The sequence below is a fragment of the Hyla sarda genome, chromosome 2, assembly GCF_029499605.1.
Source record: "Hyla sarda isolate aHylSar1 chromosome 2, aHylSar1.hap1, whole genome shotgun sequence".
NCBI classification, from domain to species: domain Eukaryota; kingdom Metazoa; phylum Chordata; class Amphibia; order Anura; family Hylidae; genus Hyla; species Hyla sarda.
The window spans coordinates 106,313,076-106,340,129 of record NC_079190.1 but is presented as its reverse complement, the minus strand read 5'-3'; the positions used below and the strand labels follow the sequence as shown (position 1 = coordinate 106,340,129).

The following is a 27,054-nucleotide window of genomic DNA, read 5'->3' as shown; positions in this document are numbered from 1 at the left end:
GATGGCAAGCTGATGAGGATGACATTATCATTTACTTTATTTGGTCTTCTAGGGGAGTATGTTCTCGAATTGATAATCACCTAATCACCTATAGAGGAGGGTGAGGGGTCCAAACAAAAATATCCAACAAACCCCTGGCCCGTATCCCTGAGTGACTAACTCCCCTCTTTTAAATGCCCCCTAAAATACAACTTTTATTGGTACACATAAAAGAAAAAAATCCCCAAATGTGAATATAAAATTGTGCCACAACAGTGCAGCAAAGAGATTAATCATATGTCAGCAAGGAGCTCTTGTCTGCTCATGTACTGTATGAATGGTGCTGCAGTACACCGATAATAGGCACTATTGCGGCGTGCAGTTTAAAATACTACTTTACAGCCACCCTCGACATGTTTCACTGTAACAACAGCGTTGTCAAGAGGAAAATGTGGCTAGTGTGGCGTGGGGACAGCGTGCTGCGGCTGACCATTCATTCCCTGATGTGGGGACTGCGGGGTGAGAAGCTGACAGTGCGCCCATGGGGGGAATCGTGATAGCGCTGCGGCTGACATGTTACTAATTCTACCGCCATAGGGACTGTGCGCCCACGGGCACACAGTCCCCATGGCGGGGAAGGGGTTACGTATCAGCCGCAGCGCTGATACAGGGTATTCAGTACCAGACATCCATCCTCCCGCTGTCATCTTGTACTGTGCGAAAAAGGAAGGGAGATAATTAGTATTTATTACGGGGGGGGGGGGGATTAAAAGGGGCAAAACCACAGCAACGCCTGCAGCACGGACATCTTGTCCACAACAGTGAACAAACATGGCCGACAATCAAAAGCAACCAGAAAAACGACTGAACTGCCGTCACAGAAAAGAGTTCAGTAACAAACAGACATGCTGTGGACAGATGTATAACGGGAATTACAAAAGTGCTCAACTCGCTACAAACACGCTAGATAACCATAAAGCTGTGGTACAGGAGTACCCCTTTAAGTTTTAGGGGGGGATTATCAAAAAGGGTCTTAGTGACCCTGGGCTTGCCCCTGGGCCAAAGGTGATTTTTAGGACTCTAAACTACAACCATGTTGAACAGCACTTAAAATTGTCCCAACTTGAAGACATGCATTAAGAAATTCATGTATGATTTGACCACTTCAAATTTAATGTGAGACATTTATGGAATATATGGAAACTATAAACTGTCAAATGAATTGAAATTTGGAGGAGTCTGTTCAATTGCCATATAATGGGGCAAAAAAGTATTTAGTCAGCCACCAATTGTGCAAGTTTTAACAATTTAAGGACCCAGCCCAAATATACCTTAAGGACCCAGACATTTTTTAAACATCTGACCACTGTCACTTCAAGCATTAATAACTCTGGGATGCTTTTACCTTTCATTCTGATTCCGAGATTGTTTTTTCATGACATATTCTACTTTATGATAAAGGTCAAATTTTGTCGATACTTGTATCAATTCTTGGTGAAAAATTCCAAAATTTGATGAAAAAATTGAAAATTTTTCATTTTTTTTAAACTTTGAAGCTCTCTGCTTATAAGGAAAATGGATATTTCAAATAAATTATACATTGATTCACATACACAATATGTCTACTTAATGTTTGCATCATAAAGTTGACATGTTTTTACTTTTGGGAAACATTAGAGGGCTTCAAAGTTCAGCAGCAATTTTTCAATTTTTCACGAAATTTTCAAAATCGGAATTTTTCAGGGACCAGTTCAGTTTGAAGTGGATTTGAAGGGCCTTCATATTAGAAATACCCCACAAATGACCCAATTATAAAAACTGCACCCTTAAAAGTATCCAAAATGACATTCAGTAAGTGTGTTAACCCTTTAGGTGTTTCACAGGAATAGCAGCAAAGTGAAGGAGAAAATTCAAAATCTTCATTTTTTACACTCGCATGTTCTTGTAGACCCAGTTTTTGAATTTTTACAAGTGGTAATAGGAGAACAAGCCCCCCACAATTTGTAACCCAATATCTCTCGAGTAAGGAAATACCTCATATGTGTATGTCAAGTGTTCAGCGGGCGCAGTAGAAGGCTCAGAAGGGAAGGAGCAACAATGGGATTTTGGAGAGTGAATTTTGCTGAAATGGTTTTTTGGGGGCATGTCAAATTTAGAAAGCCCCTATGGTGCCAGAACAGCAGAAAACCCCATATGGCATACAATTTCGGAAACTACACCGCTCAAGGCACGTAACAAGGGGTCCAGTTAGCCTTAACACCCCACAGGTGTTTGACAACTTTTCGTTAAAATCGGATGTGGAAATGAAAAAAAAAATTTCACTAAAGTGCAGTTTTCCCCAAATTTACAATCTTTACAAAGGGTAATGGGATAAAATGCCCCCCAAAATTTATAACCCCATCTCTTCTGAGTATGGAAAGACCCCATGTTAGGGCGTAAAATGCTCTGCGGACAAACTACAATGCTCAGAAGAGAAGGAGTCACATTTGGCTTTTTGAAAGCAAATTTAGCTGAAATGGTTTTTGGGGGGCATGTCGCATTTAGGAAGCCCCTGTGGTGCCAGAACAGCAAAAAATACCCACATGGCAAACCATTTTGGAAACTACCCTCCATAAGGAATGTAACAAGGGATACAGTGAGCCTTAACTACCCACAGGTGTTTGACAACTTTTTGTTATAGTTGGATGTGTAAAGGAAATTATTTTTTTTTTTTTTTTTTTTATTTAAATCCCCCTTCAATTAATTCCAAAGTGCTATCCCCCCTAATACCTAATTTAGAAAAAAAAAAAAACTTTTAAAACATCATCTTCCTTTATCGTGTATTCAATTTGTGCCGCTATATAATACAGTTGCATATTTGGTATACCCAAACCACCACTACTCAAATGAGGACTCAGAAATGTGTGTTTCATCCGTGTTTGTTTCCCATCCCATAAAAAATCATTAATCTCACTCTGTATTTTATTAAAATGGTGTTCCCCTAACCAAACCGGTGCTGCTCTAATCACATGCAAAACCATAGGGAAAATAATTGTCTTTATCAGAGTAATTCTTTCAGCCATATTCATACGCAACTTTTTCCATATTTGAATTTTGTTTCTTACTTTCTGTCTCAATGGGGTAATATTCAACTGGGCAAACTCTTCTATATTTCTCGAAATCTTAATTCCTAGATATTCCAGGGCCTCGTTTTCCTGCAAAACATGTATCACTCTCTGGCAGCCCTGGCTATCACCTGACAACATTAATAATCCTGATTTATTCCAGTTTATCTGAAAGCCAGAATATTTACCAAAATCCTTTATCAAATCAATAATGCTAACAAGCTTTCTTCCTGTGTCTGTGACAAACAATACAACATCGTCTGCATAAAGCAGTATTTTCTCCTCCTCTCCCTCGACACCAAACCCATCAAACAAGCTGGAAGATCTAATCAACTGCGCGAGTGGTTCAATGAAGAGGGAGAAGAGGAGCGGTGATAGGGGGCATCCCTACCTAGTTCCTCTCTGCAGCGTCACTACCTCCCGGGAAATAATATTATTAATATTAACTTTGGCTTTGGGGGATCTATATAGGGCCCTAAGCCCCTGTAAGAAGCCTTCTCCAAGATTCATATGTTCTATTATTTTTTATTTTTTTTTACTAAAATGCATTTTTCCCCCCAAAATTTTACATTTTTACAAGGGGTAATAGGAGAAAATGACCCCCAAAATTTGTAACCCCATTTCTTCTGAGTATGGAAATACCCCACGTGTGGACGTCAAGTGCTCTGCTGGCAAACTAAAATGCTCAGAAGAGGAGGAGCGCCATTTAGCTTTTGGGAAGATAATTTGTTTTGAATGGTAGTCAGGGGCCATGTGCGTTTACAAAGCCCCCCGTGGTGCCAGAACAGTGGACCCCCACGTGTGACCCCATTTTGGAAACTGAACCCCTCACAGAATTTAATAATGGGTGCAGTGAGTATTTACACCCCACTGGCGTTTGACAGATCTTTGGAACAGTGGGCTGTGCAAATGAAAAATTTAATTTTTCATTTTCACGGACCACTGTTCCAAAAATCTGTCAGACACCTGTGGGGCGTAAATGCTCACTGTACCCGATATTACATTACATGAGGGGTGTATTTTCCAAAATGGGGTCACATGTGGGGGGGGAGGGTCCATTGTTCTGGCACTATGGGGGCTTTGTAAACACACGTGGCCTTCAATTCCGGACAAATTTTCTCTTCAAAATCCCAATGGCGCTCCTTCTCTTCTGAGCATTGTAGTGCTCCAGCAGAGCACTTTACATCCACATATGGGGTATGTTCTTACTCAGAAGAAATGAGGTTACAAATTTAGGGGGGATTTTTTCCTATTTTCCCTTGTGAAAATGAAAAATTTAGGGTAACACCAGCATTTTAGTGAAAACATTTTTTTTTTTTCATTTTCCCATCCAACTTTAATGAAAATTCGTCAAACACCTGTGGGGTGTTAAGGCTCACTATACCCCTTGTGAAATTCCATGAGGGGTGTAGTTTCCAAAATGGGGTCACATGTGGGTATTCATTTTTTTGCGTTTGTGTCAGAACCGCTGTAAAATCAGCCACCCCTGTGCAAATCCCCAATTTATGCCATAGTGCGCTCTCACTCCTGAGCCTTGTTGTGCATCCGCAGAGCATTTTACGCCCACATATGGGGTATTTCCATACTCAGGAGAAATTGTGTTACACATTTTGGGGGTCTTTTTTTCCTTTTACTGCTTGTGAAAATAAATAAATAAAGTATGGGGCAGCACCAGCATGTTAGTATAAAATGTTTTATTTTTTTACACCAACAGGCTGGTGCAGCCCCCAACTTTTCCTTTTCATAAGGGGTAAAAGGAGAAAAATTCCCCCAAAATTTGTAGTGCAATTTCTCCCGAGTACGGAAATACCCCATAAATGGCCCTAAACTGTTTCCTTGAAATACGACAGGGCTCCGAAGTGCGAGAGCGCCGTGCGCATTTGAGGATTAATTTAGGGATTGCATAGGGGTGGACATAGGGGTATTCTACGCCATTGATTGCCAAACAGGGTGCCTCCAGCTGTTGCAAAACTCCCAGCATGCCTGGACAGTCAGTGGCTGTCCAGAAATGCTGGGAGTTGTTGTTTTGCAAGAGCTGGAGGCTCCGTTTTGGAAACACTGGGGTACAAGACGTTTTTCATTTTTATTGGGGGGGGGACGACAGTGTAAGGGGGTGTTTATGTAGTGTTTTACCCTTTATTATGTGGTAGTGTAGTGTTTTTAGGGTACATTCGCACTGGCGTGTTACGGTGAGTTTCCCGCCAGGAGTTTGCGCTGTGGCGAAAAATTTGCCGCAGCCCAAACTTGGAGCAGGAAATTTACTGTAAGCCTGTGAATGTACCCTGGGGGGGGGGGGGCAAACTTCCAGCTGTTTCAAAACTAATACTCCCAGCATTACTGACAGACCATGCATGCTGGGACTTTTACTTTTGCAACAGCTGGAGGCACACTGGTTAGAAAACCTTCAGTTAGGTTCTGTTACCTAACTCAGTATTTTCCAACCAGTGTGCCTCCAGCTGTTGCAAAACTACAACTCCCAGCATGTACTGATCACCGAGGGCATGCTAGGAGATGTAGTTATGCAACAGCTGAAGGTACACAACTACAACTCCCAGCATGCTGAGACAGCTGTTTGCTGTCTGGGCATGCTGGGATTTGCAGTTTTGCAACATCTGGAGGGCTACAGATTATAGACCACTGCACAGTGATCGCCAAACTGTGGACCTCCAGATGTTGCAAAACCACAAATCCCAGCATGCCCAGACAGCAAACAGCTATGTGGGCATGCTAGGAGTTGTAGTTTTGCAAGATCTGGAGGGATATAGTTTAGAGACCACTGCATAATGGTCTCAAACTGTTTCCCTCCAGCTGTTGCAAAACTGCATATTCCAGCATGCCCAAACAGCTGTCTGGGCATGCTGGGAGTTGTAGTTTTGCAATATCTGGAGGGCTGGAGTTTTACAGTGGTCTCAGACTGTAGCCCTCCAGATCAATTACCGGCTTCCGTAGGATCCAGCGAGCCGTCCTCTTCTGCCACACGACATCGACGCCCGCCGATCACCGTCGCCCGCAGCCTCCGGAGGGGTAAGTGGACCTTCGGCGCACGGTCACCTTCGGTTCCCCGTCCTGCCCCACCTATTAACGAAAGTTAACCCCCCGCCCCCGATCTGCTATTGGTGGTTGCGTCTAGACCACCAATAGCAGGGATAGGAGGGGTTGCACCCCTGCCACCTCACTCCTATCCCTTCAGGGGATCGTAGGTGTCTTACACAACCGCGATCCCCCTTATATTCCGGGTCACCATAGACCCGTATGACCCGGAATAGGCGCAGATTGCAAGTGTGAATCCACCCCGGTCCCATCTCCGCCCGGCACGCGGCGGGTACCAAAATTCCCACGGGCGTATGGATACCTAGGCATATCCATATGCCCTAGGTCCTTAAGTGGTTAAAAAGATGAGAGAGGCCTGTAATTTCCATCAAGGGTATACCTCAGCTATGAGAGACAGAATGAGAAAAGAAATCCATAAAATCACATTGTCTGATTTTTTAAGAATTTATTTGCAAGTTATGGTGGAAAATAAGTATTTGGTCACCTACAAACAAGCAAGATGTCTGGCTCTCACAGACCTGTAACTTCTTCTGTAAAAGTCTCCTCTGTCCTCCACTCGTTACCTGTAATAATGGCACCTGTTTGAACTTGTTATCAGTATAAAAGACACCTGTCCACAACCTCAAACAGTCACACTCCAAACTCCACTATGGCCAAGACTGAAGAGTTGTTAAAGGACACCAGAAACAAAATTGTAGACCTGCACCAGGCTGGGAAGATTGAATCTGCAATAGGCAAGCAGCTTGATGTGAAGAAATCAACTGTGGGAGCAATTATTAGAAAATTGAAGACATACAAGTCCACTGATAATCTCCCTCGATCTGGGGCTCCACGCAAGATCTCACCCCGTGGTGTCAAAATGATCACAAGAATGGTGAGCAAAAATCACAGAACCACACAGGGGGACCTAGTGAATGACCTACAGAGAGCTGGGACCAAAGTAACTAAGGCTACCTTAACCCCTTAAGGACGCAGGACGTAAATGTACGTCCTGGTGAGGTGGTACTTAACGCACCAGGACGTACATTTACGTCCTAAGCATAACCGCGGGCATCGGAGCGATGCCCGTGTCATGCGCGGCTGATCCCGGCTGCTGATCGCAGCCAGGGACCCGCCGGCAATGGCCGACGCCCGCGATCTCGCGGGCGTCCGCCATTAACCCCTCAGGTGCCGGGATCAATACAGATCCCGGCATCTGCGGCAGTTCGCAATTAAAATGAACGATCGGATCGCCCGCAGCGCTGCTGCGGGGATCCGATCATTCATGACGCCGCACGGAGGTCCCCTCTCCTTCCTCCGTGCGGCTCCCGGCGTCTCCTGCTCTGGTCTGTGATCGAGCAGACCAGAGCAGGAGATGACCGATAATACTGATCTGTTCTATGTCCTATACATAGAACAGATCAGTATTAGCAATCATGGTATTGCTATGAATAGTCCCCTATGGGGACTATTCAAGTGTAAAAAAAAATGTAAAAAAATGTAAAAGTAAAAGTAAAAAAAAAGTGAAAAATCCCCTCCCCCAATAAAAAGTAAAACGTCCGTTTTTTCCTATTTTACCCCCAAAAAGCGTAAAAAACATTTTTTATAGACATATTTGGTATCGCCGCGTGCGTAAATGTCCGAACTATTAAAATAAAATGTTAATGATCCCGTACGGTGAACGGCGTGAACGAAAAAAAATTAAAAAAGTCAAAAATTCCTACTTTTTTAATACATTTTATTAAAAAAAAAATTATAAAAAATGTATTAAAAGTTTTTTATATGCAAATGTGGTATCAAAAAAAAGTACAGATCATGGTGCAAAAAATGAGCCCCCATACCGCCGCTTATACGGAAAAATAAAAAAGTTATAGGTCATCAAAATAAAGGGATTATAAACGTACTAATTTGGTTAAAAAGTTTGTGATTTTTTTTAAGCGCAACAATAATATAAAAGTATATAATAATGGGTATCATTTTAATCGTATTGACCCTCAGAATAAAGAACACATGTCATTTTTACCAGAAATTGTACGGCGTGAAAACAAAACCTTCCAAAATTAGCAAAATTGCGTTTTTCGTTTTAATTTCCCCACAAAAATAGTGTTTTTTGGTTGCGCCATACATTTTATGATATAATGAGTGATGTCATTACAAAGGACAACTGGTCGCGCAAAAAACAAGCCCTCATACTAGTCTGTGGATAAAAATATAAAAGAGTTATGATTTTTAGAAGGCGAGGAGGAAAAAATGAAAACGTAAAAATTAAATTGTCTGAGTCCTTAAGGCCAAAATGGGCTGAGTCCTTAAGGGGTTAAGTAACACACTACACCGCTAGGGGATCAAATCATGCAGTACCAGATGTGTCCCCCTGCTTAAGTTCATGTCCAGGCCTGTCTGAAATTAGCTAGAGAGCATTTGGATGAACCAGAAGAGGATTGGGAGAATGTCATATGGTCAGATGAGACCAAAGTAGAACTTTTTGGTTAAAACTCAACTTGTCGTGTTTGGAAGAGAAAGAATGCTAAATTGCATCCAGAGAACACATACCTACTGTGAAGCATGGGGGGGAAACATCATGGTTTGGGGCTGTTTTTCTGCTAAGGGACCAGGATGACTGATCCGTATAAAGGAAAGAATGAATGGGACCATGTATCGAGAGATTTTGAGTGAAAACCTCCTTCCATTAACAAGAGTATTGATGATGAAATGTGGTTGGGTCTTTCAGCATGACATTGATACCAAAAATATAAAGGAAGGACTTATACTTCTCCTTCTTGCTGGGGCCACTTCTGCAGTGGCAGTTTTCCAAAAAATGCCCCCAAAAAACCTGTGTGGAAACCTAGCCTTATAGAGTGTCTAGATTTCCAATCACTCAATGGGACTCTAAAATAGTGTCCAGCGGCATAGACCATATTCGAATTTGCGATATTTCACAAATATATGGACGAAGAATGGGGGGATAAGGGGATAAGATGTCTGATCGCGGGGGTCCCGCCGCTGAGGACCCCCTCAATCTGTCATTCAGCAGCCACCTTTGAGAGCTCTCCGCAGCGTGACGACAACAGGGCCGGAGTATTGTGACGCCCCCATCCCACCCCCTCAATGCAAGTTTATGGGAGGGGGCGTGACAGCCGTCTCGCAAAGGTGGGTGCTGAATGACAGATTGCGGGGGTCCCCAGCGGCGTGACCCCCGCGAACAGACATCTTATCCCCTATTCTTTGGAAAGGGTTGAGATGTATTAGGGCCATAATACCCCTTTTAAGTCAAAATAGATTACCATAAAAATGTTGACAGTGGTTTACACCAGATTATACCTACTATGCATCAACCAGTACATATGCAAGAACCATGGGGGACATGTATCATTAGGTGTCTATTGTAGACACAGATCTACCCCTTTACACTGCTTGTCTAATTTACACTCTTGCTCAAGATTTACTAAAGTTGTGCACGTCCTTTGATAAATGTTGTGCAAATATAGAAAGCTCCCCCCCTTTCTCTACCTCACACTTCACAGAGCTGTGGCATTTTCCCCGGTACCCTGCTCACATAGCTAGAAGTGCCGGAGCAGCAGTGTGTGCCAATAAATAAAGTACACAGAGGGGGAGATTCTCAAAGAATTTTGGGGCAAAAAATGTAAATTATTTTGGCGCGAAAAGTATCGACCACATTTTCAAAGAGCTGTGTGCCGCGGTTTACACTGTTCATGTCAGTTTTGTAAAAGTGGGCGTGTCCACGTATATTGTCTGCTTAACATGATTATCAAAGGGGTGAGAGTCCAGTTTACATCAAAAATTTCACACCAGCTTTTTGATGTGAAATGGTTGTAGTTTTATTGGGGGTTTTTTCTTTGGTTTTTGGGGGAAAAGGTGTTATTTAAGTAATTATAAAAAAATGTTATAAAAAAAAATATATTTTTTATTTTTTTTCTTTGTCACTGCATCTGCACTCAGAAATGTTTTATTTATACAGTTATCGCTTGTCTGGGCACTAGTAACCATGGAATATTTTGTGAGATGTTTCCACCAGAATTTTCTTGGATGTAAAAGTTGGCGCAAAAATCGACAATTTTGCCATAGAAATTGCCGATTTTGGCACCAAACTCAGCAATTTTGGTGCAAAAAAAAAAAATATGGCTGCAATGATTCAGAAGCATAGCAATCTCCTTGGAATCCATGATTTAGAGCATCTTGCTACGTACAGTTCAAGATGGCGTTTATTTGCGTTTAAAATATGGTCATTGCACAAGATTTTTGCAGGTAAATGAAATGTACGCAGTTAATAAATTCATGCGTACTATATATGTCCCTCCAAGGTACAACGAAATCTACACATCTGGAGGAAATGCTCCACCAGAATGTGCGCAAAAAAAGATGCAAAAAAAAAAGAAGCTTTGATACATGTCCCCCGATGAATGTAAAGTGCATTAGTTTTGCAGGTGTTGACAGGACTAAGGTAAGCGAATATAGACATGTTATAAGGGACATTTATTCTAGGTCTGTAATTTCAGGATTTGGCCTTGAGGATTAAACACAATGCTTATGAAGGTGTCAGATCTCCTGTCCTATTTTAATACCACTGTCAGAAATTGTCGGAACTGAATAATGCTTCCTATTAAACATACTGTATTATCTGGCATAATGTAATGATATTTAGATTTCTAGAATATACAGAAAACATATTTGTTAAGGGAAAATGGAGAATGATTTCTTATTGTACTTACCTTAAATATCATTGTGATAAGCAACGAACATGATGTCAATTGGAGAGGAAAATCTTGAAGGTGATTTTGTCTGCAGTGTTATTTTTTATTTATTGCTTTCAAGCAAGTAACCTTATTAAATATCGGTTCTTCTGCAAAACAATTATTGTGTCTGGGTTCTTACTGGAAATGTGGACCCGCTAGGGTGCTACAGATATGGCATTAGTCCAAACCAGGGGGTAAAGTCTAAGGGAATGTTTTATCCTTTAAAGGGGTACTCCACTGGAAAAAAAAATGTTTAAAGTGTAAACTGGTGGCAGAAAGTGAAACAGTTTTGTAAATTACTTCTTTTTAAAAATCTTAATCCTTCCAGTACTTATCAGCTGCTGTATGCTCCAGAGAAAGAGAGGAAGTTCTTTACTTTTTGAATTTCTTTTCTGTCTGACTACAGTGTTCTATGCTGACACCTCTGTCCATGTCAGGAACTGTCCAGAGTAGGAGCAATTCCCCATAGCAAACCTATTCTGCTCTGGACAGTTCCTGACATGGACAGAGGTGTCAGCAGAGAGCACTTGTGGTCAGACAGAAAAGAAGTTTAAAAAGAAAAGAACTTCCTCTGGAGTATACAGCCACTGATAAGTACTGGAAGTATTAAGATTTTTAAATAGAAGTAATTTACAAATCTGTTTAATTTGTTTTCCAGTGGAGTACTCCTTTAACTCCTGTTGGACATCAACAGGAAACTCCCAGCTTACTACCTCCGAAGTAGTTTCTGTTAGCAGTGGCTGACTTTTGGATGGCTTGTATTTAGAAATGAGGTACCAGGGCAGAAGACGGCATTTGTAGTCATACAGGCTTTGGTCAGGGCAGACATTGTTCTTGCAACATGAGGATCAGGCAGAAGGTCAGACATGCAACATACAGAAGTACAAGATGGAGAACAGCCATGTCTATACCAGTCTAATTAAAGGGGTACTCCGGCGCTAAGACATCTTATCGCCTCTCCAAAGGCTAAGGGATAAGATGCCTGATCGCGGGGGTCCCGCTTCAGGGGACCCCTGTGATCTTTCACGCAGCACCCTGTTACCATTAGCCCCCGGAGCATGTTCGCTCCGGGTCTGATGACTGCCGATCACGGGGCCGGAGTATTATGTCCATACAGATGTGCTCAACAAATGTTCTCTCTTTCACTTTTTCACCAAGCACCAAGCTGCTGCAGTCAAGTCATGCTGATCCCCTTAGGTTTATGTTCTGTGGTTATGCTTTACTATGCTTCCACCTGGTCATCATGACTTGCTTTTTAAAGCCACCCCCATATACCATTGCCTTAGCAACAGATTTAACGGGGTACTCTGGCACTAAGACATCTTATCCCCTATCCAAAGGATAGGGGATAAAGATGCCTGATTGTAGGGGTCCCGCTGCTGGGGATCTCCGTGATCTTTCACGCAACACCCCATTACCATCAGACCCCGGAGCATGTTCGCTCCGGGTCTGATGACTGGCCATCACGGGGCCATAGTATTGTGACATCACGGCTCCACCACCGTGTGATGTCACGCTCCGCCCCCTCAATGCAAGCTTATGGGAAGGGGCATGACAGCTATCAAGTCCCCACCCATAGGCTTGCATTGAGGGGGCAGAGCGTGATGTCACACAGGGGGCGGAGCCGTGATGTCACAATCCTATGGCACCAATGTTTATAGGTCACAACATTTTGAAATATTGGGGGCAGATCTCCCTTTCTCAAGGGCTGCTTGCCTCCTAAATTAGCTGTGAGGACAAAGTGCAGTCTAGTTATTCAAAGTTGGTACTTCTAAAATTGAAATAAAGGAAACAAATAGAAAGGACCCCATATAGTCCCATAGTCTCTCTCATAAACTTTGAGGAGCTTGTAAGGAATATTGGGATTATAATTACTATCATTTTTAGTTTACAGTAATGCTAATGGGTTTATATTGTAATTCTGAGCTGTAAACATATAGAATTTTACAGTTCAACTAAATGATGGTGAGTGACACAATAGGCTTTTAATTTGTCCAGGCCTTTTTTGGGGCTATACCACTTGTACTTTTGGTGGCCCTACAAATGGAACAAGGTGAAATAAGAAAAAAAAGATTCTACACCCAAGAGTGATCTTAAACCTGCGGACCTCCAGATGTTGCAAAACTGCAACTCCCAGCATGCCCGGACAGCCAACGGCTGTCCGGGCATGCTGGGAGTTGTAGTTTTGCAACATCTGGAGGTCCGCAGGTTGAAGATCACAGGATAGGAGGAGGTAATACTCACATGTCCCCACCGCTCCGGACCCATCACCGCTGCCCTGGATGTCACTCCATTGCTGTTGCCGCGTCCCCGGGGTGTCCCCCACGCTCCGGATGTCTTCTTCCCCGGGATCCACGCTCTTCGTCGCCGTCATCACGTCGCCATCATCACGTCGCTCCTATTGGATTACGGGACGGCGTGCGCAACGACGTGATGACGTAGAAGGAGAGCGCCGCCATCCAGGGGATCCCGGCACGGAGCAGGCACCGAGGAGGCAGGTAAGGTCCCTCCCGGTGTCCTGTAAGCTGTTTGGGACACCGCGATTTCACAGCGGCGGTCCCGAACAGCCCGACTGAGCAGCCGGGTTACTGTCACTTTCGCTTCAGACGCGGCGGTCAGCTTTGATCGCCACGTCTGAAGGGTTAATACAGGGCATCACCGCGATCGGTGATGTCCTGTATTAGCCGCGGATCCCGGCCGCAGGTGTGTATTCGCCGTATAAGGCGCACCAACTTTTCCCCCCCCAGTTTTGGGGAAGAAAAAGTGCGTCTTATATGGCAAAAAATACGGTATTCTCTTTAATGTAATGTTTGAAGTATGGGTCTGGAATGAAAAAAATATGCTTAAAGGGTAACTCTCATTAAAACTAATTTTTGCTATTGCACTCCTTATGGTAAATAAAAATATTTCTAATATACTTTGTTTAAAAAAATGAAGTTTTCTATGTTTTATTTGTGCTTAAAAAAGCTCAAGAGCACATTTGCCTCCATCTTATACACAGACTTAGGACCGAAGTCCAAACACAGGAAGTGCAGCCTGGAGTGCTGAGTGTGTCCAGCCTCATCCAATCATAGCTCCTCTCACACTTAACTGCCATATGCTGTTGGTTGGAGACACCCCCCTCAGCACTCCAGCCTGCACTTCCTGTGTTTGGACTTTGCTCCAAATTCTGTGTATGAGATGGGGGAAAATGTGCTCTTGAGCTTTTTTTAAGCACAAATAAAACATATAAAACTTCATTTTTTTTAAACCAAGTATATTAGAAATATTTTTTATTTACCATAAGGAGTGCAATAGCAAAAATCAGTTTTAATGAGAGTGCCCATTTAAATAAAACATACAAGAACTTAAAGGGTAACTCATGTCTAAACGGAGCGCGGCTTCAAGAGCTACATCCTTTGACTTCTATTCTGCTCAGCTAAAGTTAGTGTTCTGCCATAATGCTGGAGTCCTTTATACTTGCATTGCAAGTCTTTGTGTTTACATTGAAAATCTTGTCCACCCACAGGCAATATATCTACTGTAAAGGAATTTATCCTGTTACAGACACTATTTGAATACAAACCTTTCCTATAATTAATAGCCATTAATCATTACTATGATTCATTTACAGCTAAAATTGTGAATCGAGTTAATTCTGATAAATTCCTTTTTACACATTATTTTTTGAAGACATATTGTGCTGACAAGTTAGGATGAAACAATAAGCTCACAGCTGAGAATCAATTACGACACGTTCTAATCTCCTGCTAGAATTTTTGATTACAGTGGCAGAACAATAATAGTTGTATTAAATTTCCTGGCAATAATTTGTGCCTAAAATCTGCCTTTTTTTCTGCTTGAAGAAGCCTTATATTTGGGAAATAATTCTGTCTTAATTCACGCATTATTGAGTTTGAATGAATGATTCTGTGACATTTGAGGCAAACGAAGCAGATTATTATTTTTTTTAGCTACAAAACATTTTGAGAGTACTTTGAATGTCCCGATGATAAGAAAGTGTAAAAGCTATTTAACTTTTGCGGATGACTACTCTTATTTGTATTAAATTGGAAACAGCAGATGTTGTTATGAAAGACAATGCAGTTTCTAATGCTTCTACAGAGGTGTGTAAAGAAGTTCACATACTAATAAACTACCGTATTTTTCGCCCTATAGGACGCACCGGCATATAAGACGTACCCAATTTTAAAGGTGCAAAATCTAGAAAAAAGAAGATTCTGCACCCAACAGTGATCTTCAACCTGCGGACCTCCAGATGTTGCAAAACTACAACTCTCAGCATCCACGGACAGCCAACGGCTGTCCGGGCATGCTGGGAGTTGTAGTTTTGCAATATCTGGAGGTCCGCAGGTTGAAGACCACTGGATAGGAGGTAACACTCACGTGTCCCCGCCGCTCCGGACCCGTCACCGCTGCACTGGATGTCTCTCCATCGCTGTCACCGCGTCCCCGGGGTGTCCCCGACACCCCGGACGTCTTCTTCCCCGGGATCCACGCTCTCCGCCACCGTCATCACGTCGCCTTCATCACGTTGCTATGCACGCCACTCCTATTGGATGACGGGACGGCATGCGCAACGACGTGATGACATCGAAGGAGAGCGGCGGCCATGCAGGTGATCCCAGCACGGAGCAGACAAGGAAGCAGGTAAGGTCCCTCCCGGTTTCCTGTAAGCTGTTCGGGACCGCCGCAATTTCACCACGGCGGTCCCGAACAGCCCAACTGAGCAGCCGGGTTACTGTCACTTTCGCTTCAGACGCGGCGGTCAGCTTTGATCGCTGCGTCTGAAGGGTTAATACAGGGCATCACCGCGATCGGTGATGTCTTGTATTAGCCGCGAGTCCCGGCCGTTGATGGCCGCAGGGACCAACCCAATAGGTGTGTATTCGCCGTATAAGAAGCACCAACTTCCCCCCCCCCCTCTCCTGTCTGATAGGACTGCTCTGTGCTCTCTCCTGACTGATAGCACTCCTCTGTGCTCTCTCCTGTCTGATAGTACTCCTCTGTGCTCTCTCCTGCCTGATAGTCCTCCTCTGTGCTCTCTCCTATCTGATAGCACCCCTCTGTGCTCTATCCTGTCTGATAGTACTCCTCTGTGCTCTCTTTTGTCTGATAACACTCCTCTGTGCTCTCTCCTGTATGATAACACTCCTCTGTGCTCTCTACTGTCTGATAACACTCCTCCGTGCTCTCTCCTGTCTGATAGCACTCATCTGTGCTCTCTCTTGTCTGATAGCAATCCTCTGTGCTTTCTCCTGTCTGATAGCACTCCCCTGTGCTCTCTGCTGTCTGATAGTACTCCTCTGTGCTCTCCTGTCTCATAGTACTCCCCTGTGCTCTCTCCTGTCTGATAGCACTCCTCTGTGCTCTCTCCTGTCTGATATCACTCCTCTGTGCTCTCTCCTGTCTGATAGGACTCTTCTGTGCTCCCTCCTGTCTGATAGGATGCCTCTGTGCTCTCTCCTGTCTGAAAATACTCCTTTGTGCTCTCTCCTGTCTAATAGGACGCCTCTGTGCTCTCTCCTGTTTGATAGCACTCATCTGTGCTCTCTCCTGTCTGATAGCAATCCTCTGTGCTTTCTCCTGTCTGATAGCACTCTTCTGTGCTCTCTCCAGTCTGATAGTACTCCTCTGTGCTCTCTCCTGTCTGATAGTACTTCTCTGTGCTCTCTCCTGCCTGATAGTCCTCCTCTGTGCTCTCTCCTGTCTGATAGCACTGAGAGTGCTCCTTTGTGCTCTCTCCTGCCTGATAGTCCTCCTCTCTGCTCTCTCCTGTCTGATAGCACTCATCTGTGCTCTCTCCTGTCTGATAGCAATCCTCTGTGCTTTCTCCTGTCTGATAGCACTCTTCTGTGCTCTCTCCAGTCTGATAGTACTCCTCTGTGCTCTCTCCTGTCTGATAGTACTTCTCTGTGCTCTCTCCTGCCTGATAGTCCTCCTCTGTGCTCTCTCCTGTCTGATAGCACTGAGAGTGCTCCTTTGTGCTCTCTCCTGCCTGATAGTCCTCCTCTCTGCTCTCTCCTGTCTGATAGCACTCCTCTGTGCTCTCTCCTGTCTGATAGTACTCCTCTGTGCTCTCTACTGTCTGATAGCCCTCCTCTGTTCTCTCTCCTGTCTAATAGCAATCCTCTGTGCTTTCTCCTGTCTGATAGCACTCTTCTGTGCTCTCTCCTGTCTGATAGTCACCCTCTGTGCTCTCTCCTGTCTGATAGCACTCCTCTGTGCTCTCTCCTGTCTGATAGTGCTCCTCTGTGCTCTCTGCTGTCTGATAGTCCTCCTCTGTGCTCTCTTCTGTCTGATAGCACTCCACTGTGCTCTATCCTGTCTGATAGTACTCCTCTGTGCTCTCTTTTGTTTGATAACACTCCTCTGTGCTCTCTCCTGTCTGATAGTACTCCTCTGTGCTCTCTACTGTCTGATAACACTCCTCTGTGCTCTCTCCTGTCTGATAGCACTCCTCTGTGCTCTCTCCTGTCTGATAGCAATCCTCTGTGCTTTCTCCTGTCTGATAGCACTCTTCTGTGCTCTCTCCTGTCTGATAGTACTCCTCTGTGCTCTCCTGTCTCATAGTACTCCCCTGTGCTCTCTCCTGTCTGAAAGCACTCCTCTGTGCTCTCTCCTGTCTGACAGTACTCCTGTGTGCTCTCTCCTGTCTGATAGCACTCCTCTGTTCTCTCTCCTGTCTGATAGGATGCCTCTGTGCTCTCTCCTGTCTGATATTACTCCTCTGTGCTCTCTCCTGTCTGATAGGACGCCTCTGTGCTCTCTCCTGTTTGATAAGACTCCTCAGTGCTCTCTCCTGTCTGATAGGATGCCTCTGTGCTCTCTCCTGTCTGATAGGACTGCTCTGTGCTCTCTCCTGTCTGATAATACTCCTCTGTGCTCTCTCATGTCAGAGGAGTGCTAGTTCACCCTCACTTACTGGACATTGTCATGCTTTTGCTTTAGCTTGGACAAAGCCATGATTTTTTAAGCCATGATTTCTATAAAAAGGAAATACAATCTTTCTATGAAGTATATTAGAAAGCTTAATGTTTTGTCAAGATGTACTATATATATATAAAAAATATTTGCATCTGACAGTGCCCGTTTAAGTCTGCACCATGCCAAATTCTGTGTGCAAAGAGAATTATTGTTTCACATTTAAAGGGGTTATCCAAGAAAAAAACTTTTGGCTCCAGAAAGTTAAACAGATTTGTAAATTACTTCTTAAAAAAAAAATTCAATCCTTTCAGGACTTATGAGCTGCTGAAGTTGAGTTGTTCTTTTCTGTCTAAGTGCTCTCTGATGACACGTGTCTCGGGAACCGCCCAGTTGTGAAGCAAATCCCCATAGCAAACCTCTTCTACTCTGTGCAGTTCCCGAGACAAGCAGAGATGTCAGCAAAGACCACAGTTGCCAGACAGAAAACAACAACTCAACTTCAGCAGCTGATAATTATTGAAAGGATTAAGATTTTTTAATAGAAGTAATTTACAAATCTGTTTAACTTTCTGGAGCCAGTTGAAATAAAAAAAAAAAACTTTAATTAATTAGGAAAGAAAAAAACTGCAGTCAAATCCTAGATTTGTGGACTGTTTGTGGTGGCCCAGTATGGTAGAAGTTGCCCCGTACCCTTGCTGCCCTGTCAGGCAGCCTCCTTCAGTGTCCCCAGGGCCCCTGGCACCTGTTTCCCCCTTGTACATATGTTCTGCAGTGTATTGTATTATAAAATGTGTTGTATCTTTAAGAGCTATGTCATGTGATTGTTACCCAAGAGGAATCAGTGACCAGGAGATCCCTGCTAGTCTCCCCCATATAAGCCCTGGGTGGATCTAGCTTCTCTCTCTTTGAGCTCTGCTCTTGCTTCCCCCCTTTGAGCTCTGGCATTAACCCCTTGTATTCGTGATGCAGGGGCGTGGTTTAGCCTAAAACCCCCCGAAGGTATACCGCTCGATCCTGGGCTAGGCACGGGGGCCTCAAAGTCAAGTCCTGCAGTCACCATCAATTTAAGTAAGATAAAGTCACAGCTTTATGAGTAAAGTCAAGTCAGTCCCTATCATCTGTCAAGTCAGCGTGGTCTGCATTCAATTGTCCAGTCTTACTACAAGTCCCAGAAATTCCTTAAGGTTTCTGCGTCACTGGTCACCTCCTTGGGCCCTGGCTGAACTTTATAGACTTTCCAACTGTCTACCCTCTGCAAGCTACCGTTGTCCGTAACTTGACGTCGGAGTCTTTATTGCCCCCGTGCCTAGCCCAGGATCGAGCGGTATACCTTTGGGGGGTTTTAGGCTAAACCACGCCCCTGCATCACGAATACAAGGGGTTAATGCCATCTGCCATGTAACAACATCTGCCCTCATCACACCCCGCTACCACATATGCTACAGATAACATGCAAATTTGTAGGAGCCATGTTATCTCAAAGAACAAAAAACAGTATTTTCTCCTTACCAATTCTGTGTGACACCCCCATGTTGAGGTTTCCATGATCACTTGCTGGCCTCCTGCGATGATATGTTGTAATGATACATGATCACTGGCCCGAATCACAGGCTACAGTATTCACAAGTCAACCTGTCATTGCTGAAGGTTGGTAAACCTAGTGCTTTAAACCTAAGAGAAATCTACATCAAAATCCAAACAAATGTCTTTCTGTGGATTTGTTGTATAAATTTTATGCAGCAAATCTTGTATGTATGAATGCACACTTAGGATATATTCACACGGCGGAATTCCGGCAGAATTTGTGTGGAATTTTAGTGGAATTTCTGTGTTCTCAAGTCCTATTGACTTGAAATAGATTGGGAATCCGCCATGGAATCTCGCAAAATATATGACTGGTCTTATATTTTTTTGCAGATAGCAGAATTTCCATGTGGGAATGACTGATACCGAAATTCCGCTGTCTGAATGTGACTGCTGAATCTGATTAAAATCAATAGCTAGTAAATTCTGCTGTGCACTTTATTGGCCATACACATTACTGGCCAATATTACCCTTACAGTTCATACACATTAGATCAATGTTGTCTGATCCAGGTGATTATGGCAGGATCATCAGCGGGAGTCTGCCAGCAGTCCCTTGCAACAGATGTTTGGGGAAAGGAGAACTAGACATGTTGAACTTTAAAATGCCTGATTCTTTAAAATAAAAAATGTTTTATAGGAAATACAAGGGAAATACTTGTGGTCTGAACAGCTATAATAAGAAGCAGATTTTTTAATTTTTAAGTTACACAATTCTGTGGCAACTGGGCATTCTACATCACTTATTTCTCCTTTGTTGCGCACTGGGCCAATTCAAGTCTCTAATGTAAAGTATACACAATATGTAAAAAATAAAATAAAATAAAAAATCTTCTTCTAATTAGCATTTTCTTTCACAATATCTGAATTTTGTCCAAAAAAACCCCACTAAATTGCGACAGGCATTGATTCCATGTCCATAAAGATGGGTGTTTTTTGGAGAGAAAAAAAGGCATAATATTCATAAATGGCTCTTATGAAGTGATCAGTGGAATGCAATCTTTCTTCATTGTTCTTGTGTGTTCGCTATTCCAGATGGCATCAGGGAGCCTGCTGCACCTCGGGGAAGTAACAGACAAGCTAAAAGCCAGGAACCGAGAGTCTATTTTACTTTTGCTTCATCTTGTAAGTATTAAACTGCTTGCCTGCACCCTATTGGTGGGGTATGTGCTTAATCTACGATAACATCTTATATAAGGATGCTTCATGCAGCTGTCACAGCAACAAGGCACTCCAGGAGTGTGTTTACTGGCTTTCAGCCAATGAGGAAAGGATTAGGTTATTTTATTTTAACTTTCACAAAATCACAAGGGGAAAGCACCATCTTAGTAATAATAGGATTAGCAGGAACAGTCAGGAGGAGAATGCTTTTGCTCATCGGATAAATTGTCTTGCAGATAAGAAAAAAAAAACAATAGTGTCCTTGTTCTAAATTTATTAAAGTTACAATAAAACCAATGCTAAGCGATTTCTAATGTATTAATGATATTTTGCTTTATTAACTTTATTTTTGAGCATTTCTAAGGCTGTGTTCACATTACATGCGAAATGTGTAACCAAACATGCTTCAGAAATTTGCAATTATATGCCTCGAAAGTTGCTTTTATCTGCGTTGACTCCTATTAAGAAAACATAGTCAACTACGCTTTTAATTCAGAGAAGGCAAAGTTGTGCTGGCCAAATGTACACTCTTTAGGGATACCACATGTAAAAATCAGGAAATTATCCCAGAATACAGTATAAACCAAGATGGAGGCAAAAAGTCATACTCACCACACTCACCGCTCTGATCGCCTTATTCAGGTAAATACAGCAGGTACAGTCATATGCGATGCAGGGGTGTGTCCATGGGGATGGTATCCGTTTTGCGTGGTGTACATGCTTCATCAAGCCAATGCTGGAGCGTTGGCTTGACGAAGCGTGTACACCACGCGAAACAGACACCGTCCCCATGGACGTGCCCCTGCATCGCATATGACTGTACCTGCTGTATTTACTGGAATAAAGAAGAGTCAATCAGAGTGGTGAGTGCAACTATCCTTATTCTTCTTTTGTATTTGTGCATTGATGGACTAGTCCTTTGATTGCTCTACACAACCAGCTGACGAATCTCAGCTCCCATTCACCCATTACCGAGCTCACCAGTAACAAAGCTATTATACTTCTACCAGAAGTGCCAGACAAGTCATTCTTCTTGTATATTTCATATGAACGTACGCTCAAACATTTCCATTAAGTTACAGTGTACACATTTCAAACATTCTATGAGCTCTTTGTTGTGTCACGACCAAAGACTTCTAATAGTTTCACCCAACTGGCTGATTTGCTAGGTCAAAGAATACTATACAATTATTGAATTATCTATTTATCCTAAATTTGCCAATAGAAAAATATAAAAGCTGAGTATTTTCTAAATCTATGCTAATATTTGGCAAGCCATGACCCATTCTGCAAACCAAAAACAAAAAAATCTTAAACTATGTTTTTATATTAAAAAAATACCCAACATTTAGCTGCTACTCAGTAAAAAATAAAACTGTCAGACTGACAATCTTCTCTCTCAATGTTAGAAATAGAAATAAAGTAGGGGAGGGAGTAAAACAGATACAAGGTAGTTTATAAAAGAAAAAATAGAGAAAACCTAGAGCATAAACAGCACACTGCAGAGGCATTTAAGGCAAAGTAGGCAAAATTTTTAATAAAGACTTATGGAGAAAAGGTTTTTGCAGCATAATAGGTACCAAGCAAGAATAAAACAAAACTTTTAAAGGTGTCGATAACCTTTAAGGCTATTGCCATTTTACAACTTTTCATCAAATTATTTTATGCATTCTGAAAGTTGCAAACTTCTCAAAGCCTGCAAAGGGACATGAATGACAAGAATGAACTTATACAGTATATACATACATGCCTCTGTCTCTATAGGAGTTTACTAATTGTCCCTCCCAGGAGGGATTGGTCATGACAAGAAATGGAGACTTAGCATATGCACCATAAAAATCTTAGAGCCATATATAAATTTACATGTCATATATTCAATTGTTGGTGTTTTAATTAACATTCATATATTAATTATTGTTATGTAGTGACACTGATTTGCTTTCTGTTCTTTCCTCCAATGATTTATGCCTTGTCTCCTCTTTCCACTCAAAATTCCTTTTCCTGTATCACTTCTAGCTTTCCAGATTTATATTCGGGAAGTGCATAGAGATTTACAGGCAAAAGCAATTTAAATGCAAATGCGTGCAGAGGGTCGGCGCCATTAATGAGACTGGACAGCACTGATACTGTAGGAGGTAGCACAAGTTAAAAGCTAATGTGTTGGCCCCCACAGCCATGCTTAGGAAAATAGTAAGAAGCAGAGGATCCTTAATCTTCCCTACCAGAGTTCTTAAAGCCTAGTACGGCAGAATGGTCCACCAGAACATTGTGTTTTTATAGGCAGAAATACAGAAAGTGGCAAACATGAACACAAGATGGATTAACAGTAATTCTCAATACATTCAACTTCAGTGAGCACTGAAACAATCTAATAGCCTTTGGGTGTAGCAATTGCAGTTTTCTGTATTTATGTTCTACATGTGGCATTCATCATTGGCGGCAAAACAATCTCAGACGCATTTCGATAGATTTCATATTTATTATGAGTGTTTATTTAGTGTTAATTTTCACATAAAATATGCAATTTTATATATATATATATATATATATATATATATATATATATGTGGTGTCCCAGTACCGCATTCTATACGGTATTTATCTATGTATGGGTCCCCATAGCCAGAGTCCCTAGGACGTAGGGATTCCTGTCAGCCAGTCTACCCCTAGTCACCTCTATTCTAGTTTATAATCAGTAATTTATACATAGGTTAATGTAAATAGAATGGTATGTGTAGATAAACGGTTAATTACTTGTTTCCAGTAGCGTTGCAGGACCTGCGGGTCATGTGACGAGGTGAACTCTATGGTATTAGGCTTAAGGACCTTTGGAGGCCCTGCGACGTAAGCAATCCCATTACACCATGTAATGGTGAATGGCAGATGTTCGGACCAATCAGATTCGCCCTGCCCCTTGCCCATATGAGGGAGTGGTGGCCATCTTCTCACTCTCTTGTTCCGGCGCAGCCAAGCAGTAAGGATATCTCTTACCTCGTGGGCTGTCATGAGAGAAGGATCTGCGCAGCAATTATCGCAGTTAGTTAGGCCTGAGCCTTGCGGCGACGGCTGAACAATCTAATTATCGAGTGTATCCCTTCCGAAACACTCTGCGGCATCACCGGACCTAATAACTGTCAGGATCCGGACTGGTATGCGGAGAGGACACGGGTGGTGGATCCTCTGTGTCAGTGAGGTGATGGCGTGGGCCGTACCAGGGGAACGGAATCTAAGGGGTTACTGGTTTTCACCAGAGCCCGCCGCAAAGCGGGATGGACTTGCAGCGGCAGGTAACCCCCAGGTCTTTCCACCCGATAGCGACTCAATCTCACTGACAGATGAGACAGGCGCGGTACACAAGGACAAGGCAAGAGCATGGTCGGACGTAGCAGAAGGTCTGGGCAGGCAGCAATGGTTCGTAGTCAGGGGCAACAGCAAGGGTCTGGATACACAGGCAATGGAACACACAGAAACGCTTTCTCAGGGCACAAGGCAACAAGATCCGGCAGGGACAGGAAGGGGAAGTGGGTTTATATAGTGTAGGGAGTGTTAGGAACTAATTGGGCCAGTCACCAATTAATGGTGCACTGGCCCTTTAAATCTGAGAGACCCGGCGCGCGTGCGCCTTAGAGAGCGGGGCCGCGCGTGCCGAGACTGAGCAGAAGGACGGGCCGGTGAGTGACACGGGATGCGACCCGCGGGCGGGCACGTCCCGCAACAGAGATCGCATCCCCGCCTAGGGACACAGAGCAGCGCTCCGGAGGGGAAGTGGGGCCCAGAGCGCTCGGCGTTACAGTACCCCCCCTTTGGTCTCCCCCTCTTTTTGGAGCCTATGGATGAGCTCCTTGTTGAGGATATTGTCCTCGGGCTCCCAAGACCTCTCTTTGGGGCCACAATTTTCCCAGTCAACAAGAAAAAATCTTTTACCTCTGACGACCTTGGAGGCGAGGATTTCTTTTACCGAGAAGACGTCAGAGGACCCAGTGACAGGAGCAGGAACGGTGACCTTGGGGGAAAAGCGGTTAAGAACGAGAGGGGGGGAAGCAGGTAACAGCCGTACACCACAAAGAACGGAGACTTGGCGGATAACTCAGAGTTTTTGAAATTGTACGAGAATTCAGCCCAGGGTAACAGGTCGACCCAATCATCTTGGCGGGAGGAGACAAAATGATGCAGGTAGTCACCAAGGATCTGGTTCACTCTCTCCACTTGTCCATTGGACTGCGGGTGGTAGGAGGACGAGAAATTTAATTTGATCTTTAATTGATTACAGAGAGCCCTCCAAAATTTAGACACAAATTGAAGGCCTCTATCTGAGACGATATGCGTGGGAAGCCCATGAAGACGGAAAATCTGCAGAAAAAATTGCTTCGCCAACTGTGGCGCAGAAGGAAGGCCTGGAAGCAGAATAAAGTGAGCCATTTTGGAAAAACGATCAACGACCACCCAGATGACAGTGTTGCCATGGGATACAGGAAGATCAGTGATGAAGTCCATGGCTATGTGGGACCAAGGCTGTCCAGGCACCGGCAGCGGATGGAGAAGACCAGAAGGCTTCTGACGAGGGGTCTTGTCACGTGCACATACTGTACAGGCTCATACGAAATCTGTCACATCCTTTTCCAAGGTGGACCAGCAATAGTGTCTGGCAATCAACTGTAAAGTCTTTTTGATTCCAGCGTGACCAGCCAGAAGGGAGGAATGGCCCCATTTGAGGATCCGGAGGAGAAGACGGGGAGGAACATAAGTCTTTCCTGGAGGGATAGGCACCAGAGAAGCAGGGGCAGAAGAGATCAGACACTCAGGGGAATGATGTGCTGAGGAAGGGTCTCTGCTTCAGAGGCATCGGTGGTATGAGATAGAGCATCAACTCTGACATTCTTGTCTGCGGGACGAAAATGGATCTGAAAGTTAAAACGGGCAAAAAACAACGACCACCTAGCCTGGCGAGGATTTAGCTGCTGGGCGGATTGGAGATAAGAGAGATTTTTGTGATAAGTATAAATGGTGATGGGGTGAAGGGATCCTTCCAAAAGATGTCTCCACTCCTCAAGGGCCAACTTAATCGCCAATAGTTCACGGTCTCCAATTGAATAGTTTTTTTCTGGAGAAGAAAAAGTTTTGGAGAAAAAAACGCAAGTGACATTTTTTCCTTTAGCGGATTTTTGAAGGAGAACAGCTCCGGCTCCAACAGAGAAGGCGTCAACCTCGAGGAAGAAGGGCTTCTGAGGATCTGGTCTGGACAAGACAGGAGCAGAGGAGAAGGTGGCTTTGAGGTGGTTAAAGGCTTTCTCCGCCTGTGGCGGGCAGGAATTCGGATTAGCATTTTTCTTAGTCAGTGCTACAATAGGAGCAACGATGGTGGAGAAGTGGGGAATGAATTGACGATAATAGTTTGCAAATCTGAGAAATCTTTGGATTGCTCGCAGTCCAGTGGGACGAGGCCAATCCATTACCGCAGAGAGTTTATCAGGGTCCATTTGAAGACCTTGTCCGGACACAATGTATCCCAGGAAGGGAAGACTGCTGCGTTCGAATAGACACTTCTCAATTTTAGCGTAAAGTTGATTTTGATGTAATCGTTGGAGCACTTGACGAACATGAAGGCGATGCTCCTCTAGGTTGGAGGAAAAAATGAGGATGTCGTCAAGGTAGACTACCACACAGGAGTACAGCATGTCCCGAAAAATCTCATTAACAAAGTCCTGAAAGACTGCTGGGGCGTTGCATAGACCAAAGGGCATGACTAGATACTCAAAGAGACCATCTCTGGTATTGAAGGCTATTTTCCATTTGTCGCCTGCTCGAATACGGATGAGGTTATATGCGCCCATTAAATCAAGTTTGGTGAAAATCTTGGCACCTCGCAGTCGGTCGAAGAGTTTGGAGATGAGAGGCAGAGGATAGCGATTTTTTTACGGTAATTTTATTGAGGCCGCGGTATTCAATACAAGGGCGGAGAGATCCATCTTTTTTAGCGACAAAGAAAAATCCAGCTCCAGCTGGGGAAGAGGATTTCCGGATAAAACCTCTTTTGAGGTTTTCTTGTATGTACTCAGACATAGCTTGTGATTCCGGGACAGAAAGTGGGTAAATCCTACCACGGGGCGGTGTGGTACCAGGGAGCAGGTCAATAGGGCAGTCATAGGGTCTATGCGGAGGTAAGACCTCTGCTTGTTTTTTACAAAAGACGTCCGAAAAGTCCAGATAGGCCTTAGGAAGACCTGGCAATGGAGTAGCCATGGAGACTTGGCAGGAAGAAACTGGGTGGAGACATCGCTTGTGGCAAGAAGATCCCCAGCTCTTAATGTCCCCGGTGACCCAGTCGAGGCTAGGCGAATGACGTTGGAGCCAGGGCAAGCCCTCAAGAATTTCAGAAGTGCAGTTGGTTATCACAAAAAATTCAATATGTTCATGATGGTGAATTCCAACAGACATGAGTAGCGGTTGAGTGCGGTAACGCACGGTGCAGACTAGTCTCTCTCCATTGACGGATGAAATGAAGAGAGGTTTGACAAGAC

General features: G+C 43.7%; 1 protein-coding gene across 1 annotated transcript in view; it reads left to right on the top strand.

The window, feature by feature from the left end:
• Nucleotides 1-27,054, top strand: part of NCKAP1L (NCK associated protein 1 like) — a 290,353-nt gene that overhangs the window by 246,096 nt on the left and 17,203 nt on the right. The window contains exon 30 of the mRNA XM_056562778.1: nucleotides 20,411-20,500. Coding sequence (XP_056418753.1) covers nucleotides 20,411-20,500 — 90 coding nt within the window. The remainder of the gene's footprint in view (nucleotides 1-20,410; nucleotides 20,501-27,054) is intronic.